This window comes from Ceratina calcarata, unplaced genomic scaffold, assembly GCF_001652005.2.
Source record: "Ceratina calcarata isolate Rehan_Ccalc_2016 unplaced genomic scaffold, ASM165200v1 scaffold157, whole genome shotgun sequence".
Classification (NCBI taxonomy): Eukaryota; Metazoa; Arthropoda; class Insecta; order Hymenoptera; family Apidae; genus Ceratina; species Ceratina calcarata.
In genome coordinates, this window is record NW_017136957.1 from 163,543 (window position 1) to 178,608 (window position 15,066).

General features: G+C 41.5%; 1 protein-coding gene across 4 annotated transcripts in view; it reads right to left on the bottom strand.

The window, feature by feature from the left end:
• Nucleotides 1–15,066, bottom strand: part of sns (sticks and stones) — an 83,361-nt gene that overhangs the window by 12,359 nt on the left and 55,936 nt on the right. For all 4 annotated transcript variants that reach the window (XM_026819731.1, XM_018037125.2, XM_026819732.1 and 1 more), the window contains exon 4: nt 5,766–5,954. In XM_026819731.1, the coding sequence (XP_026675532.1) occupies nt 5,766–5,954 (189 nt within the window). The remainder of the gene's footprint in view (nt 1–5,765; nt 5,955–15,066) is intronic.

A 15,066-nucleotide genomic window follows, 5' to 3' on the forward strand; every position in this document is an offset into this window, starting at 1 on the left:
CTCGTAAACTATTAATGCTAGCGAGAAACTTTTATACAGAAATTGTAGATCTCGTCGTCCTCTACAAGAAAGGTCGTATACAATTTTTCCGTGTGTCCAACGTTTTGGGAGTTATTGACCAAAAACGAAAATTTGGAAGAAATTGAAGGGATACCCCTTGGAAAAATCTCGGAAAAATCGAAAATTGTTTTTTGTTGTTCATTATTAGCAATGTTCTTCCGACGTCTGATTTCTTTTTAAAAAATGCGTTTCAAAAGTGCATAAACTTATGGGATTGACTGTATAGACAATACATCTTTAACTAACGTTGAGCGAAGTTTGGCTAACAAAGTTTTCATCAAACGGGCGACGCACAACGTTCGCCAAATATAATAGCGTACCTTTTTTAAAGGTATTCGACGCGACGGGCTCGTGACATCGTTTCAACGGTATTTACTCTGTTCGCGGCCTCGATCGCTCTTCTCTCGAGAAGCTGTTAAATCATCGTAAAACAGGACCAGACAGGCTTTTAACCCCCCACGAAGAGCAACAACGGGCCGTTCGTTTTCAGAAGTCACGGACTTCCGCGACGCCGCCATTTACCGGCGACGGCTATTAAGCGCCGCGCAAGAGAATGCGGTGCCCGAAAACCAATTTTGTTATCGACGTTATACAACTCCACTTCGTACACCGTTCGACCAATTTTTCCGGTACCACAACACGGTACAAATTAATGAGCTTATCGGAGTTTGGTACGAAATAGAATCTAAATTCAGTCTTCTTCTATCCATCAAATACAACAGGCTGTTTACTGGACAATGATGCGATATTCTATTCACTGAGCAGAACAATACATGAAAAGCAGCGATATCATCAGATGGAGAACATTATGTCACGCATCAATCACCTTAGACCTGTTATTAACAATTTCGTTGTTACCGAGAATCATTTGTCTGGTATTAATTAAATTCAATGATATCTCTGTACGGCTAATTGATATGTGTCCTCGGTTGATGCGAGAATTACCATTGACTATTTTCGGTATTAATTGTCGTAAACCGAGCTTTTGACATTAATTATATAACTGTTTCACCGGACAATGGCCACCATCCGTGGCATTATTTCGCGCATGGAACCTACTGTCATCAGTATTCCATTTTCGAAACGAAAAGCTTATACAACTACATTATACCTTTCAGTAAATAGACATTGTTATTAAATTCCGGAATAAATAAGGGAACTGACTGGATCGCTTCAACGTGGATGTCTCGAAATTGCTTCATTTTTATATCAAGACTCAATTCTCCTTTTGAACAACACCACCGCTACAGCTTTATTAGATTTAACAATGAATGTTGATAAGATAGCTAACGGGGCATTCGCGAGGAAACTGCGACGAGGGACAACGGGGATGCAATCAACGAAAAGCGTGTATTGACTTAGAAAACGATGAGTTTCGCAACTCTCGACGGAGCGGAGCGGTGCGAACGACAGCGAGAAACTTGCGTGCGAGCTACGCGCCTCCCTCGCAGTTAGAAGTACGCTAACTCGCGAGACATAGTTGTAAACTAGTCGTAAACCACCGAAATTTTGCTTCCAAGTGTGAAATTCGATTGGACCGTCGTCCGTTGAATTCTCGTCTTTCGTTCCCGGAACCGGAAGACGAATCCTCCACGTGAAAGGGAATTGCAGGACTGCAATATGTATTAGCGTGCATTTATCATTTACCCACTCTTCCTCGATTGGTCGACTCGTCATTTCTTTAGGATTCACGTCGCAATTTTATTTCGCAAAAGTTCGCCGTTCAAACATCGTTTCAGAGAGCTTAAGGACGAATGTTAATACGAGCCAGGTTTTTTTTTTGTTCGCTCCACGGCGGAGAGAGCGCGCACCGAACAATTCCACGTTCCTGTTGATTTTTAATTTTTCAAGAAATTCCAATCCCCGACCGCGACAGGATTTTCAGCCAAGCCAATTTTCTTCCCTCGGTATAAAAATTATTTTCCAACGAAATATAATTTTCCCGGCCGCGGAAGTACAATAAATGGCAGCGTCACTTTTTATTTAATTCCACTAGTAAATAAATTAAGCTCCGCCGGATCTCTGAGTCGTAATGCCAGATATAAAAATCTTGTTATCTCGCGATTATACGCATTCGTCGGATTCTGGTTTCCCTCCTTCCATTCGTTCCTTTTCTCGCCCTATACGTTGCACACTTTTGCATGCACGATCTCCCTTTGTTAAACATATTCTTTACATCGCGTGGGACGCTAAAAAAAATTCTCGTCACGTAAAGCCGATACAATCACAGTTCATCGCAACCTAATCTGCGTGTAATTTTAACGTGATAACGCGGTACAGAAAATTATTAAAAAACTTCGTGGACTCGTATAGCTAAAAAAAAAATTAGTATTTACAAAACGGGCCTAACTTAAATTTCAGATCAAGCAAGCACTCGCCTCCATTTCTCAGACTTAGTCTGAATTAATTTCAATTGAAAACAGGAAGTTTCATATTGATGTTAATAAGTCTCTTTCGAGATTGCACGGTCCCGGGTTAATAAATAATTTGGAACGTGCATTTTCTTCGAGCCTCGTTTCTCTTTCTGTACAACCTTATTACTGATTAAAGCGATCAAAGAGGAAACAGGAGTTCCTCCCTTCTTTTTCCCGTTCGCGGGATCGATTCGTCGAGGAGGGAACGACGTTAAACGAGGCGAGATGAGGGGCCGGAAGAAGCAATCGCAATTAATGTCGCTGGTGCGGACGATAGTGCGCGAGCGAGAAAGTTTAAAAGAGAAAGAGAGAACTGGAAAAAGAGACGGAGGACGGTCTTTATCGTTGCAGCCAGGCGAATTACGGACGAAAAATCTTCACGCAGCCTGTACGGCTGTAGATAAAACTTTCAAGCTGCTGGAACAAGTACTGCAAACCATAGTTACGACCCTGGGGATCATGAAACGTTAACTATGTTGGAGCAGCACGAAAAGAACGGGAATATGGGACGGGGAGGAGAGAGATGGTTAGATAAAGAGAGAGAGAGAGAGAGAGTGAACGGAAGTGCATTGTCGGAAAGGATATAATGGAGCAACTAAGACACTCTATTAAGTTATCCTCCAGTGTGCTTTCAAAAAACACTAGGAAGAAGAATAGCGAGGCCCCGTTTAAATATGAATCCGTCTGAACCGGAAAAATGATTCGAACCGCCGAAGGACGCAAATCTAACTGCTGATACCTCTTCTCACGGTAACGCTCGTTCACGATCTATGAGCTGTCTGGACTCACCCAGCGATCTCATCTTTTACAAATCAAAGCACCCCTCCTTAACTTTAAGCGCACGTTTATGGCATTCATATATTTTCACAGCGAGATGAATTTTATTTTTCATCGAAATTGAACTAGATTCCGATTGCAATTAAGACACGATTTGTTTTCTTTATCTAATTAAAATATCGGGAATCTCAGATTATTTTCTATTTTTTATCGTACGAAAGCTCGCCGCGGTATTCAAATTGAGTTTCAGGTCGCGAACTAGTTTTCCAAATTAAGGGCACCGGTGAGAAATTTAGGGCACCCGCTAAAAAAGCACTCATTAAGCTCCTCGTATCACCACTATATCACAGTCCCTCAAGAAGAATCCTTCAGACGAAGAAACCCCGGAGTGCCTTCCTTGCCCTGCTCACAGCATAGATTTTTATCTTTGAAGCTAACAATTTTATGCAATAGTCCATACATCGATAACTGTATTTGCAATATATGCAATAAATAACTTTTTTATTCGACAAACGACTTCTTTTCTATTTATTCCCGAACGCGCGTTTATCTACCAGAGAAATATTTAAATTCTTTCGAATAAAATGTAAAAAATTGGTTTCGCTCGAAGAAGCTCTACAGAATTTCCGCGAGTTTTCCGGCGAATTCACGCGAAAGGCGATCTCGGAAGGAAAAGACGGGAGAAGAAGTCACGAAAGTTTTCCAACATTGCTAAAAGTGACTACGAGGACGAACCTTTTGCGGGTCCGGGCGAAGACACAGTTTGCTCGTATGTGCGCGCAAAGGTACGATGACACGGATCTTTTGGGCCGCAGGATACAGGCTTCCCGTTCTTTGACGAAATCCACCTGGCAAAGCGAGTGGCCACTTTGACGAAGGAAAAAAATGTCCGAGGAAAGTCGAAGGCAAGCTTTAAGCGGTGCTTTCAAAGTCGCGTACACGCGGTTCGCGACCTGAATTTCGTTCAGGCCTTTTGTTACGCTCGCGAGGATTCCACCTGCTCGCATTTGTTGCGAGAAATGCACAAAACACGGTCACTTCCACTTGAGCGTGTGGACAAAAGCCTCGCCAATTTCCCCTTTCTCTTTTCACAATGCATTTCCCTATGAATTTCGTTATACGACGATGTTTTCAAGTTTTGCCAAGCTTACAGAAAACTTGTACATTTCAACAAATGCTAAATGTATATCGACGTGGATCAGCTCTGCTTAAATTTACTATCCATGTATGCGACGAATAAAATCATCACGCATTACGATTACAAGTATTTTCAATATTCCATTCTCATTGTCAGTTTTCATTCGACCTTTCCCTTCGGCTCTAAACAGACCTTTCGGGTTGATTAAATCACGACAAGGGTGTGCTCGCGCGGGATTTAAATAAAGATAACGAGCTGCTCGGTGTCTGTTTCATATTCATTAATGATTATATAGAATCGTCGCGGTCGAAGGAAACGGGTATAATACAGGTCCGAGCTCTTTGCTCGTCGAACCATTATAGTCTCTTTTCCCCCGTGTCCCGCCTATTACTTCTGCTCCCGCGGCACTCATCTTTTGTAATCGTCCACGTTGTTTCTCCTTCTTTTTATTCGACGACTTCCTGCAGGATCGATACAACGATTTCGTCTTTTCGTTTGAAAATTGCTGCCCGCCAACGAACTTCTTACTCTTTTCCCTCTTCACTTATTGTTTTCTTCTCGCCGGTTCCGCTTCGAATTGTTGCCGCTCTAGTCTCTTTCTATCCGCGTCTTCTTAATTGTCGGTAAAAATGGATTAAAGCGAATTAAGGCAGTCGACGAATCGGCGCTTGGAATCCACTTGAAGCGTCGCTTTTGTGACATCGATCGACTGTGCTCAAAGAGGATCAACGTCCACCGAATTTCTCCTCGTTTCAGCAAAGATACCGAATCGATGAGTATTATTATTTAAAACAATCTAATGCTTTCGTTATTTATTGAGAAGGATCGTCTTGTACTTAATTGTAGTAAACTTGGAGATGATAAAGTGAATTCGGTTGGCTGGACCGGCGAAAGATTAATCATAGCTCGAGGAGATTGAGCGCAAGGGTTGGGCTTAATTTCGGCCGAGGAAACTCATTCATCGACTCTGTCAGAGCTCTGTCAATTATTTCTCCTCAATCCATCTTGCCGATTCTTTTGCTCCTGTCTTAATATATATTTCTATATCGGTTTATGAGCTTTCGGCAGTTTAGAAATCTTTTCTATCGAAGCAATCTTCCAAATGGAATTCGAAAGTAATACGTTTGATAAAATAAAGTGCGCTGGGAACTATTATAATTGAGGGATGTTCTAATTCATGAACGATTACTAATCTAAACTAAATCAGGAGTCCTAAATATGTCCTTTTATACAAGTTTTTTAATCTATGGAAGCTCGATATAAATTCTCATTTTCCAGATAAGAACTTCTTCGCTCGTCAATAATTCTTTTATTAAAGATAAGAAGTTGGCGCGAGAAGTCGATATCGTATAACGTTCAACGATGAATTTACTTACCACCCTCGATGGAGATCGGCGTGATCTCCGTGTCGCCCCCTTTGATCTGCACGTTCCCGCGGTACCAGACGATCGACGCGGCCGGTTTCGCCGATCGAACCACACATTCCAATTGACGCGACTCGCCCACTTTCACCTCGATTTTCTCCTTCTTCGGATGATTGCTGATCTCTACTTTTTGCGGGGGTGCTGTAACAAAAAATATAACGAGAAATTTAGAAAAATGGTCATTTCACTTGCGGCGATTCCATTGATTTACGTTTACAATTTGATTATTATAAATCGTGGATTAAATTTCTAAAAGCTATATTTAAGTACGAAGGCATAAGCAAGCGGGTGAGCTATAAACATAATTTTTTCTGGGTGATCGATATTCTCGCAAAAGGGCAAACGAACGATGTCTTTTATTTTCCATTATTAATACCACCGTTCCAGAAACGCTACAGGGATAAACGACCTGCTAAATATAAACGGCTGCCTCCTTTGAACGGACGAAAATTAGTTTCACTCCGTTTCATTTTTTTCAACGGGGGAACGAAGATCGTAAGCTTCGCTCGAGAAATCGCGTCTCAAAAGCCGCCTTCTCATTCATTAATTCGTCACAGAAACTTATTCCATCGATATTCCATTTTCTGTACTTTTTCAATTTTCACTCGAGCAAAATTAATGTATTTCAATGACTTATAGCAGTTCTTCAAGTTTAATATAGTTTATCCGTATAATGATTCTAAATAATATCACAGACTAATAGTAAATATGTATATCAATAGGCCTATTAATCAATGTATTTCTAATATAATAGTATTCAAGTGCAATATATATAATGTATTATAACAATAGCTAAATTTTTATTAATAAATTAATGGAAACAAATTTTGATATTTTTATTTCACAACCCTTGGCCAAATTACCAATTCTAAGGATACGAATTCGAGGAAAGCTACTTAAAATCAGTGTTCCAGCCGAGTTCATGAGACCTGGGTTGGACTTTGGAAATGGTACCAAGCGCAGAACTACCACTTGGAAAGATTGGACTTTGGAAACGGCATCAAGCGATGAAGTACAATTTAGTTCAACATTTCTGCATCTTAAATTATATTAATCAATAGGTACAAGAAAGGTTCTATGTATTTTTCTTCTAATTCAAGTATTTAACGAGTTAAGTACGATTAATGGCATTTTATGGGTACTGAAGAGGGACACAAAGTCCCATAAGGCTGCTATTCGTTAGTAATTTCTCCTCTGTGATAATACGTTTCACCGATTACTTGAGTTTATCTATTTTCAACTTGAGATTTTTCTTTCTAATAATTGAAAGACACGGAAGAGGTCCGACGAAGAGACCAGTTGGCAGAAATTAGGCGAGTTTCCGCGCAGGGCGATAGAACAGAACTGTAAAATCGAGGAAGAAGAAAGAAGGAGAGGAAACACAGACGCACTGACCAGGAAACTCCGATGTAACAGTTATTTGCCACTTCATTTGGCTTGATGCAACGTGCTTTCGATCGGTTCGCCGGCATCGCGCATTGTTGAGCGACGGTTTCTACCCAAGTTATCGACTTTGGGAAAATATGTTTTCGACCAACAACCGTCGACGTTGATGCACGCCAGTAGCTCTTCTTTTATAAAACTCGCGAATTATCATTTAGTATCATCCGAACGATTTAACGTTTCTTGAAAAAAGTTCGTAAACGTTACGAACCAAAATTATGGTCCCTTCATTCTAATAATTGTTATCTGGGTTCAATTACTGAATTTACGGTCGCTTGGTAAGACGCGAATTCACTACGGTTTTTCAGTCGTCGCCTCTGGTCCGTGAAAATTTATCGCGTTACAGCCCTAATTCCTGGCCGAGCTATTGATAACAGCGAGCCAACAGTATAACAAACAGCGTATGCAGCGCACAAAAAAAAACGTAGAATCCGCAAAGGAAGCTGCGAGGAAAACTAAAGGGTTTTTCTCGATTTGCCCTAATCTGCGCGCTCTTAAGACAGGCAATTTGAAAGAGCAAAAGAAAGGCGAGCACGGCGGTCAGCGAGGAGTTGCGCGGCGAGGCAAAGGTATTCGCCAAATAATAGCAGCCATATTTTCCTTCGCTGTCCACCGCGATAACAGCATTAACGGTGGCCGTGTTTTCCACTGCACCGTATCCGCTGTCGCCACTTAAGCGTCGTCGCTTCTTTTTCCACCCCTAATTTCTCCCCTGCCTTCCAGTATTGTATCATTGTTAGTTTCTTCCCTGTAATTTCACCACTGTTCTCCTACGTTCCTATTGTATTTCTCTTACTTCTTCTTTTTATGGACACGTGCACCAAAGATACATTCGTTCGTTTCATCGCGATTCTCTTAGAAATATATATTAGAAACTGAAGAAGTTCAATCATTCTATTTCGACGGAAATCGAGATAAACGCTGTATAAAAAAAAAAACCCAATTCGGAAAAGATAGAAGGGCGGAAATCCCAGATGGAAGTTGCGTCGCGAATTGGTCTCCGCGAGATGCGACTCGGATGAAGCAATTCGCATGCCTCCCTTCCTCCACTCTCGCAACCCATCGCTCCACCTTTTTCTCTTTCTTATTATTCCGTCTCCCTCCTCGCCCCGTCCGCAGGTACAACAGAATTGAACGTGATTTCGCCACCGGAGAACTGACTGTTTTACATTTTCTAGAACACTGAGCCGGAAGTCCAGCAATATCGTCAAGAAGAATAAAGAGGGTGGGTTTCACGCGTTGCGTTTCGCCTCCCTCGAAGAATAGGCGAGGGGAGCGCCGTTCCAGGGTTTAGTGATAATTGAATGAGCGAACCGAGTATCGCCGTGGGATTTCGAAACGGTATTGAGTGTACAAAGTGAGCGTCTGAAAAGTTCCCGGGGGAGGACGTGCGCGCGATTCGTTCGACGCCGAACAGGTTTGAAAAGACCTCCGTCGAGGCGAACTTCCTGCCCATCCGATGCCGTGCCTCGCCTCCCACGAAGGAAACTAATTATTTTCTCCCGTCTGCCAAGAGTCACGGGCTTCTTTACCAAAGAGTTTTCCCCAGGCTTAGACGCCTGTTTGCCTCCGCGGTCGATCGATTCCCCGATAATATAATCGATCCAATCGCACTTTTCCATATCACGTGTAAATCATATATTCCATATCTGCTACGGACTCAATCATTTGTCGAACGATTTGCTGTTTTCATATCAACCGAGAAATTATCAGACGAACCAACGTTGACGAGACTAGTGGTAATTTAATATTATTCACATTAAACTTGTTAACCAGGAAAGCATTGAAAATTGTTGAAAGAAAACCGGGTAAGGGATAAGGCTATTTAGTCATGGGTTGAAAACTGCGAGAGGGTGACCGATTTTCCTGCAGAATAAGCTCTCGGAAGCGACAATCGTCTTATTTCAGAGCCCGAGCCTATTTACCAGAGCTGGCGCGAAAAACTTCTCGCGACCCAGTTTCGCCGATGGGGGGGCGGTTTGCTGCTGCGTTTTCCACGGTCGGTTTAATGTCTGACCGCGTGCTCCTAACGCTGGTTGTAATGCGTTACTTACACCCGTGTCCCTGAATGCAGCCCGGCCGCATGCATTATTCACGGACACTTTGCATTACTTAGCGGAACATCCACTCGCGTCGATTACCATGTGGACCGGAGCCTCGAGTTCTCTTCAGAGGAACCGGTTGCCACTGTTGCGTCGTCGTCGTTGTTGTTGTTGTTGTCACGCGCTGGTTTCGCGTTTGTTTGTTCTCGCTTGATTGCCAAGTGGACAGGCGGACACTATTTTCAACGAAGTTCGCTGTCATTGATAAGCGAATTCAACGGGTTCGGAGGACTTCTGCTGTTATCGTTCAAGTTGATTATGGCAAATTGATGTTCTAACATAAATGTCGCCGGTCCGAAACAGATACTCCTGATCTACGTCACCGAGGGGTATTGTAATGAAAGAAAAATTCTGCTTCCCCTGTATTTCATCCCTTTCCGGGTAGCGTCCCTCTTCTGAATTCAAAACGACGCTGAAAACAATCCGTGACGTTGTCCATTGTCCGCCGGCAAAGGTTCCTGTATACACATTTAATAAAGAACAATCGTTGCCGAGGCTTTTTAAGCAAGAAACTTGTGCGGCAGGCTGAAAAATGTTCAAAGAAGAGAGAGAGAGGCCGGAGGATTTGCTCCAGAAATTCGCAGTATTATCTCCATTGTCGAGCACAGAAAAAGGATTTGTCCGGGGTAGCTCGTTCAACTCATTGTCTCCGGTAATCGTGTCGCCGTTTAACGTCAATTGCTACGCGTCGGTTAATAAATATCGTTGTAAACGTGGCCGGGTTTTACAGCATAAAGGAATCTCCAGTGGAAGAGGCGAATATTTTCCAACCATCGAAACGCCTGCCGATCTGCAGTTTCTCGTTTGAAACGGCTGTCGACACCAGCGATTAAGTATATTTAAAACCGGAACCGGCTACGGTTTAATGGAAAATCTCGGTGCGACAGATGATTCATCAGATTCACTGAACATCGTTTCGAATGTTTGTAAGTATCTCGAATTCTATACGGATCTGTTACCTACCCTCGACTGAAATACTTCTGATTAATCACAATCGTGAATTTCTCAACCGGGACGAGAATATTAATATACATTTTCATATTAACATTTCATGTTTCATGTAATTAAGATTGTCATCTACTGTTGGCAATTGTGAAATAAAACCACGAAAATTGGAGAATTTGATAAAGAGCTTGTTTTATCTGCCGGACGGCGATATTTCCAAACGCGAACGCTGTACTATTAACTTGGATAAAGGATCCTTGGAGTCTTCGCGTTAACGAGACCTCAAGGTCTTATCGTTATCGCATTATCAGGCGAATCGATTATAATGAGCGGAGATTATTGGGGGTCTGGGTTCATACCGATTATACAGCTTAGGTATTTATGGAAGCGGACCGTGGTAATCATTATCTGATCAGCCAGATGCACCGAATTATCATTTTCTTTTTACTAATCTACGATCTTATGAATCATTCTTTATTTTGCTGGAAACTTTGATTACATGCTTGTACAAAATGAACGATGTATCCCTCAAAGGAAATAAGGTCCCGTTTAAAATATTGATGATGCGATTAGCCTGATAATTAAGTTAATCTGTATCAGTTTTGTATTTAAGATTGCAGGAAGCGTGGAATCTCAGCGGAGGGAATCTACTGCAATATCGAGGGCCAAAGAAGTTTTAGATTACTTTGCCGGGTCGAGGGTCGCCACATTTTTTTTTCCTTCCTCTTTTTCGTCAACTTTCGTTAAAATATTTTGTACAGACGAAAAATGTAATGAACCTAGTTTGTAAATAACCTCGGCGAGACCATATCTGCTCCTTTACCCTTGAAATTCTCCCCAAGAGAAATTTTACAAAGAGCGACGGTCTTCCTCTCGACGAAAATTTGATAAAACGCACGGAAGAAGACGGATTTCAATATTAAAGTTTCATTTTACAATAAGTCGACTAGCAAATCTGTTCTTAAATTACATTAAATTGTGAACTCATGTAAAGTAGCTTCAACGTTTTTAATAATATTTTATTCAACATGAAAATTAGATACGTCTCCCACTTCGCCGTAGGAGTTTAAAAATCGATGCGAGCGGTTTCTTAAGCAGCCCCAGCTCGTTAAAAGGAAATGGAAGCGGAGCTTTCGCGGCAAAACAACAACGAGACCCGCTCGTTCAGCGCGGTTTCGTTTTAACCGGTTCCTCCAATTAAAATTCTGCCCGCGCTTCGTTTTCAACACGTATGTAAGGACCGATCGTAATTAAAGAGATTATTAACTGAAAGGGTCGCAAAATCGCGTTTTCAACGATACGAAAAAAACTGCTGAGGACAGTCTGGAGTTGTAACTTAATACGTACGAGGGAACTGGTACAGCGATCCGGCTGCAAGAAAGCAATATACAGGGGAGTCCTCTTTTTTGAGGAGAAAGAAAGTAGTGAGAGAGAAAGGATCCTGTTGCGGGATAAAAGGAGCGAGGTGTCCTTTCCAAGGAACAGGAAAATGAAGAAAAGTTCCTCCCTTTAATAAAACAAGAAGGATTCCTTTCTTTAAATAAGAAGGTAGATTGTTTGCACTGTGATAGTCCGTTATTGAATCGAGTCAAATATGTACAGGCTCTCGTTTAAATGAAAGAATTCGATTATTTCCTTTTAAGCAAAAGTACGAAAATTCTAATTATTTTTAACAGCTTCCCGGTTGAAGAGCGTTAATCAATTTCCCTCGCGATTAACGTTTCTCCATCGTTTTTTCTCTTTCTGTAAACTTTCCAGGAAATTTAAATTTTGTTCTAAATACGCCATTAACTCGAACACCTTTACACCGTTGATCGTATCAATGGCCCCGCTCACCTTTGAGCGATACGCCCTGTCGGAAACTCGTTACATCTACCTTGGAAATTTCTTTAGAACAAGCCTCGCGGGCAATTTCATTTGTAATCGGTTATTTTCGTAACCCGTGGCGCTTCCACTATTTTCCATTGAATTTCGGCTCCCTCCACCTTTGAAGATTAAAGAGCTTGCTCGCGGCTGGTTAATCGTATCCGAACGCCGAAAGCTTGCCCCTCTTATAATAATTATGTATAATCATGCATAATTTCCTAGTCGACTTAGAAACGTATGGAAATCGTGTAATAATAAACTGTACGTTGAACATCGTAATCGCATAAGTGAGTCCGAGGTTCGGAGAAAATTATTGTGGCGGAACGACAGGTTAATCCCTTCCCGTGTAGGAAATTTCGTTAACAACCGGAATTTATTAAAATTTTTCAGAATTTCGTAAATATCCGCTCATTATATTTTACGTGGAAATGATTGAAATAAAAAAAGAATGAAGCGACTGAACCGGGGATCGAGTCATCGACCGTTTGAAAAGTTGTAATAATAGTCTGTCTCGTCTCGATGTCACGCGCGATTCGTCTTCGTCAGTGACACTGGAGAACGTACTCCACGTATACGATGTTCCATCCAGGAAGTGGCATCGTTCCGATCGATTTTTCAACCCCTCGCGCTGCAGCTAAACAACGTGTCATCCCTTTTTGTGCCGACGGCTTTTCAATATTCTTTAGCGAGGTGGGGAGAAAAAAAAAGAATGCTTGACACTTTTCGTGTAACGAATTTTTTACCGTGCAAGCTCTTCATTAAAACGAAGTAACTTTCATCAAGTGGGATTAGTGAAACAAGGTGAAAGATTTTAAACGCCTTTGAGATTAACGAAGTTTCGAGTGTGGATTCGGATTTTTAATAAATCAATGAAGGCACTTGGATTTATTAAGGATTGTTTTGTCTTCTACCTGTCGCGACGAGTCGTCTTTCTCGGAGAACAGAATTGCAGCGAGAGACCGTGGACCGTTGTTCCCCAAGAGGATTAAAGATGTAACTTGTTCCCTTTTACGGTTCCCACGAAAGAGAGCAAAATTTCGTTTCGTGGCGAGGAAAGAAAGAGGTTGAGGGTGAAAAAGGGGGTGGTACTAGTAAATAATACGGAGCGCCGGGTCGGGGTTACTTTCCCGTTTGTAAGAGGAAAACGAGACAAAAGGAAATTCATCACCAGCTATATTTCCGATGCGACGTTAACATCGTCGTCGCTAACGGAATAATGGGGACCCGATTTATAGTTTCCCATTTGGCTCGACGAATTATAATATTAATTGGCGCGACCCAGATTTCGATTGTACCGACCCACCCGACTTCCGAACGTTGACACTGGCCGTGTTTGCCCTTAGCACATGCGAAACGTGTACCGCGTACGTACATACTACATACGTGACACCGTAACGAGATCCTGGGTTCGAACTCTGCACTAAACCAACCTTGTCTTGCCCCTTTTGTGCAAACTCCTCTTGTTTTTATCCTTTCCAATTTCAAACCCATGTTTCGCAGTCCTACTATCAAGTTCTATATAGATTTCCACGTATCACGTACTTTTATCAACTCTTTGATAATGTTTTATAACTATTGGGTATTCGATGTAAAAATGCACGCATATCACGGCGATAAGAACGAAAAATCCGAAACGCTGTTTCTAAACCGAGCATAATAAACGTTAAATTTTGCATGAAAATCCGCAGTGATAAAATAAGAAACGGTGCGTTGGACAGGGGTATAAAGCAGGGGTCAATGAACAGGAAAACTGTTTTAAACGGTGGCAATAGAAAGCACGGGAACGTTAGATTTTATTTCTGGATAATGAGAGCGCACGGAAAGAAAATGTTTGCACGAAGGCCGATAGAACAAAATGTGTTCGTTGTTGCTGTTTCCTCTTTTTTTTTTTCCCCCTCTGTATGCAGAGAATGTACACGCCCGAAGAGAGGTCCGTGTCTATCCGTTCGTGCGTTACCGCTCGAGGATCATGAATTTTTATAAAGCCCGCGATAAGAACAGCGCCGGGAACCTTGCTCGTTTTCCTTTTATCTACATAGCTGAACTTTAATAAGACAGTCACGGAATTCATGAAAATATTTTTTCGCGACGAAACAACAACCCCGGCTAGTTGTGTACTTAAGATAGTACACTATTTTTTAGCAGTTTCCAACCCTGACTAGAATCTAAAGAATGTCAACAGTACACTCGTTCTGGCTAAACGTGACAAACTGTAAAATTAATCAGAGGAGAAGTACAATGATTTGTATAATAGAAAATCGACTGAAGATTTGAGGCGGAAATTGGAAGCTTGATGGGCTAAAAAGATGGTTTACGTCTTCTTATAAAACAAACTTACAGACTCAATGTAACCACTTAAACGTACACAGGGATTGGACAAATACATATACAAAGGCTATTACAGCGATCAGAAGGATTCAAAATCTATATTTAATATGACAGGGTAAAGAGGGAGCTTGTAAAAATCCTCTAATTTAATATACATAAGTATACGGGAGGGTTTTGAAATCCAAACATTAATTCTAAGGGGGAGCGACGAGGGCGAAATCTTCGGCTAAGCCTAACTAGAGAACTATTTGCTAAAAACGTAAATTCAATTGGCCGAACGTCAATGAAAATGGGAATGCGAAAGCTTGATACAATATGCCGAGGGACGTACGGAACGAACAGATTTAATATAAGAGAATCTCGGCACGTGATCCAAGCTTTATCACAACAAAAGGTATTAACTCTTATAGAATGAAAATAAAATTTCTTTCCTTTCTCCATAATATAGAGAATATTTCGCAATTAAGGCTATACAAAAGCATCCCAAAAGTTTATGTACCTTAGAAAAACGCATTTCGTATAATTAAAAAGAAATCAGACGTCGGAAGAATAATGCTAATAATAAATAG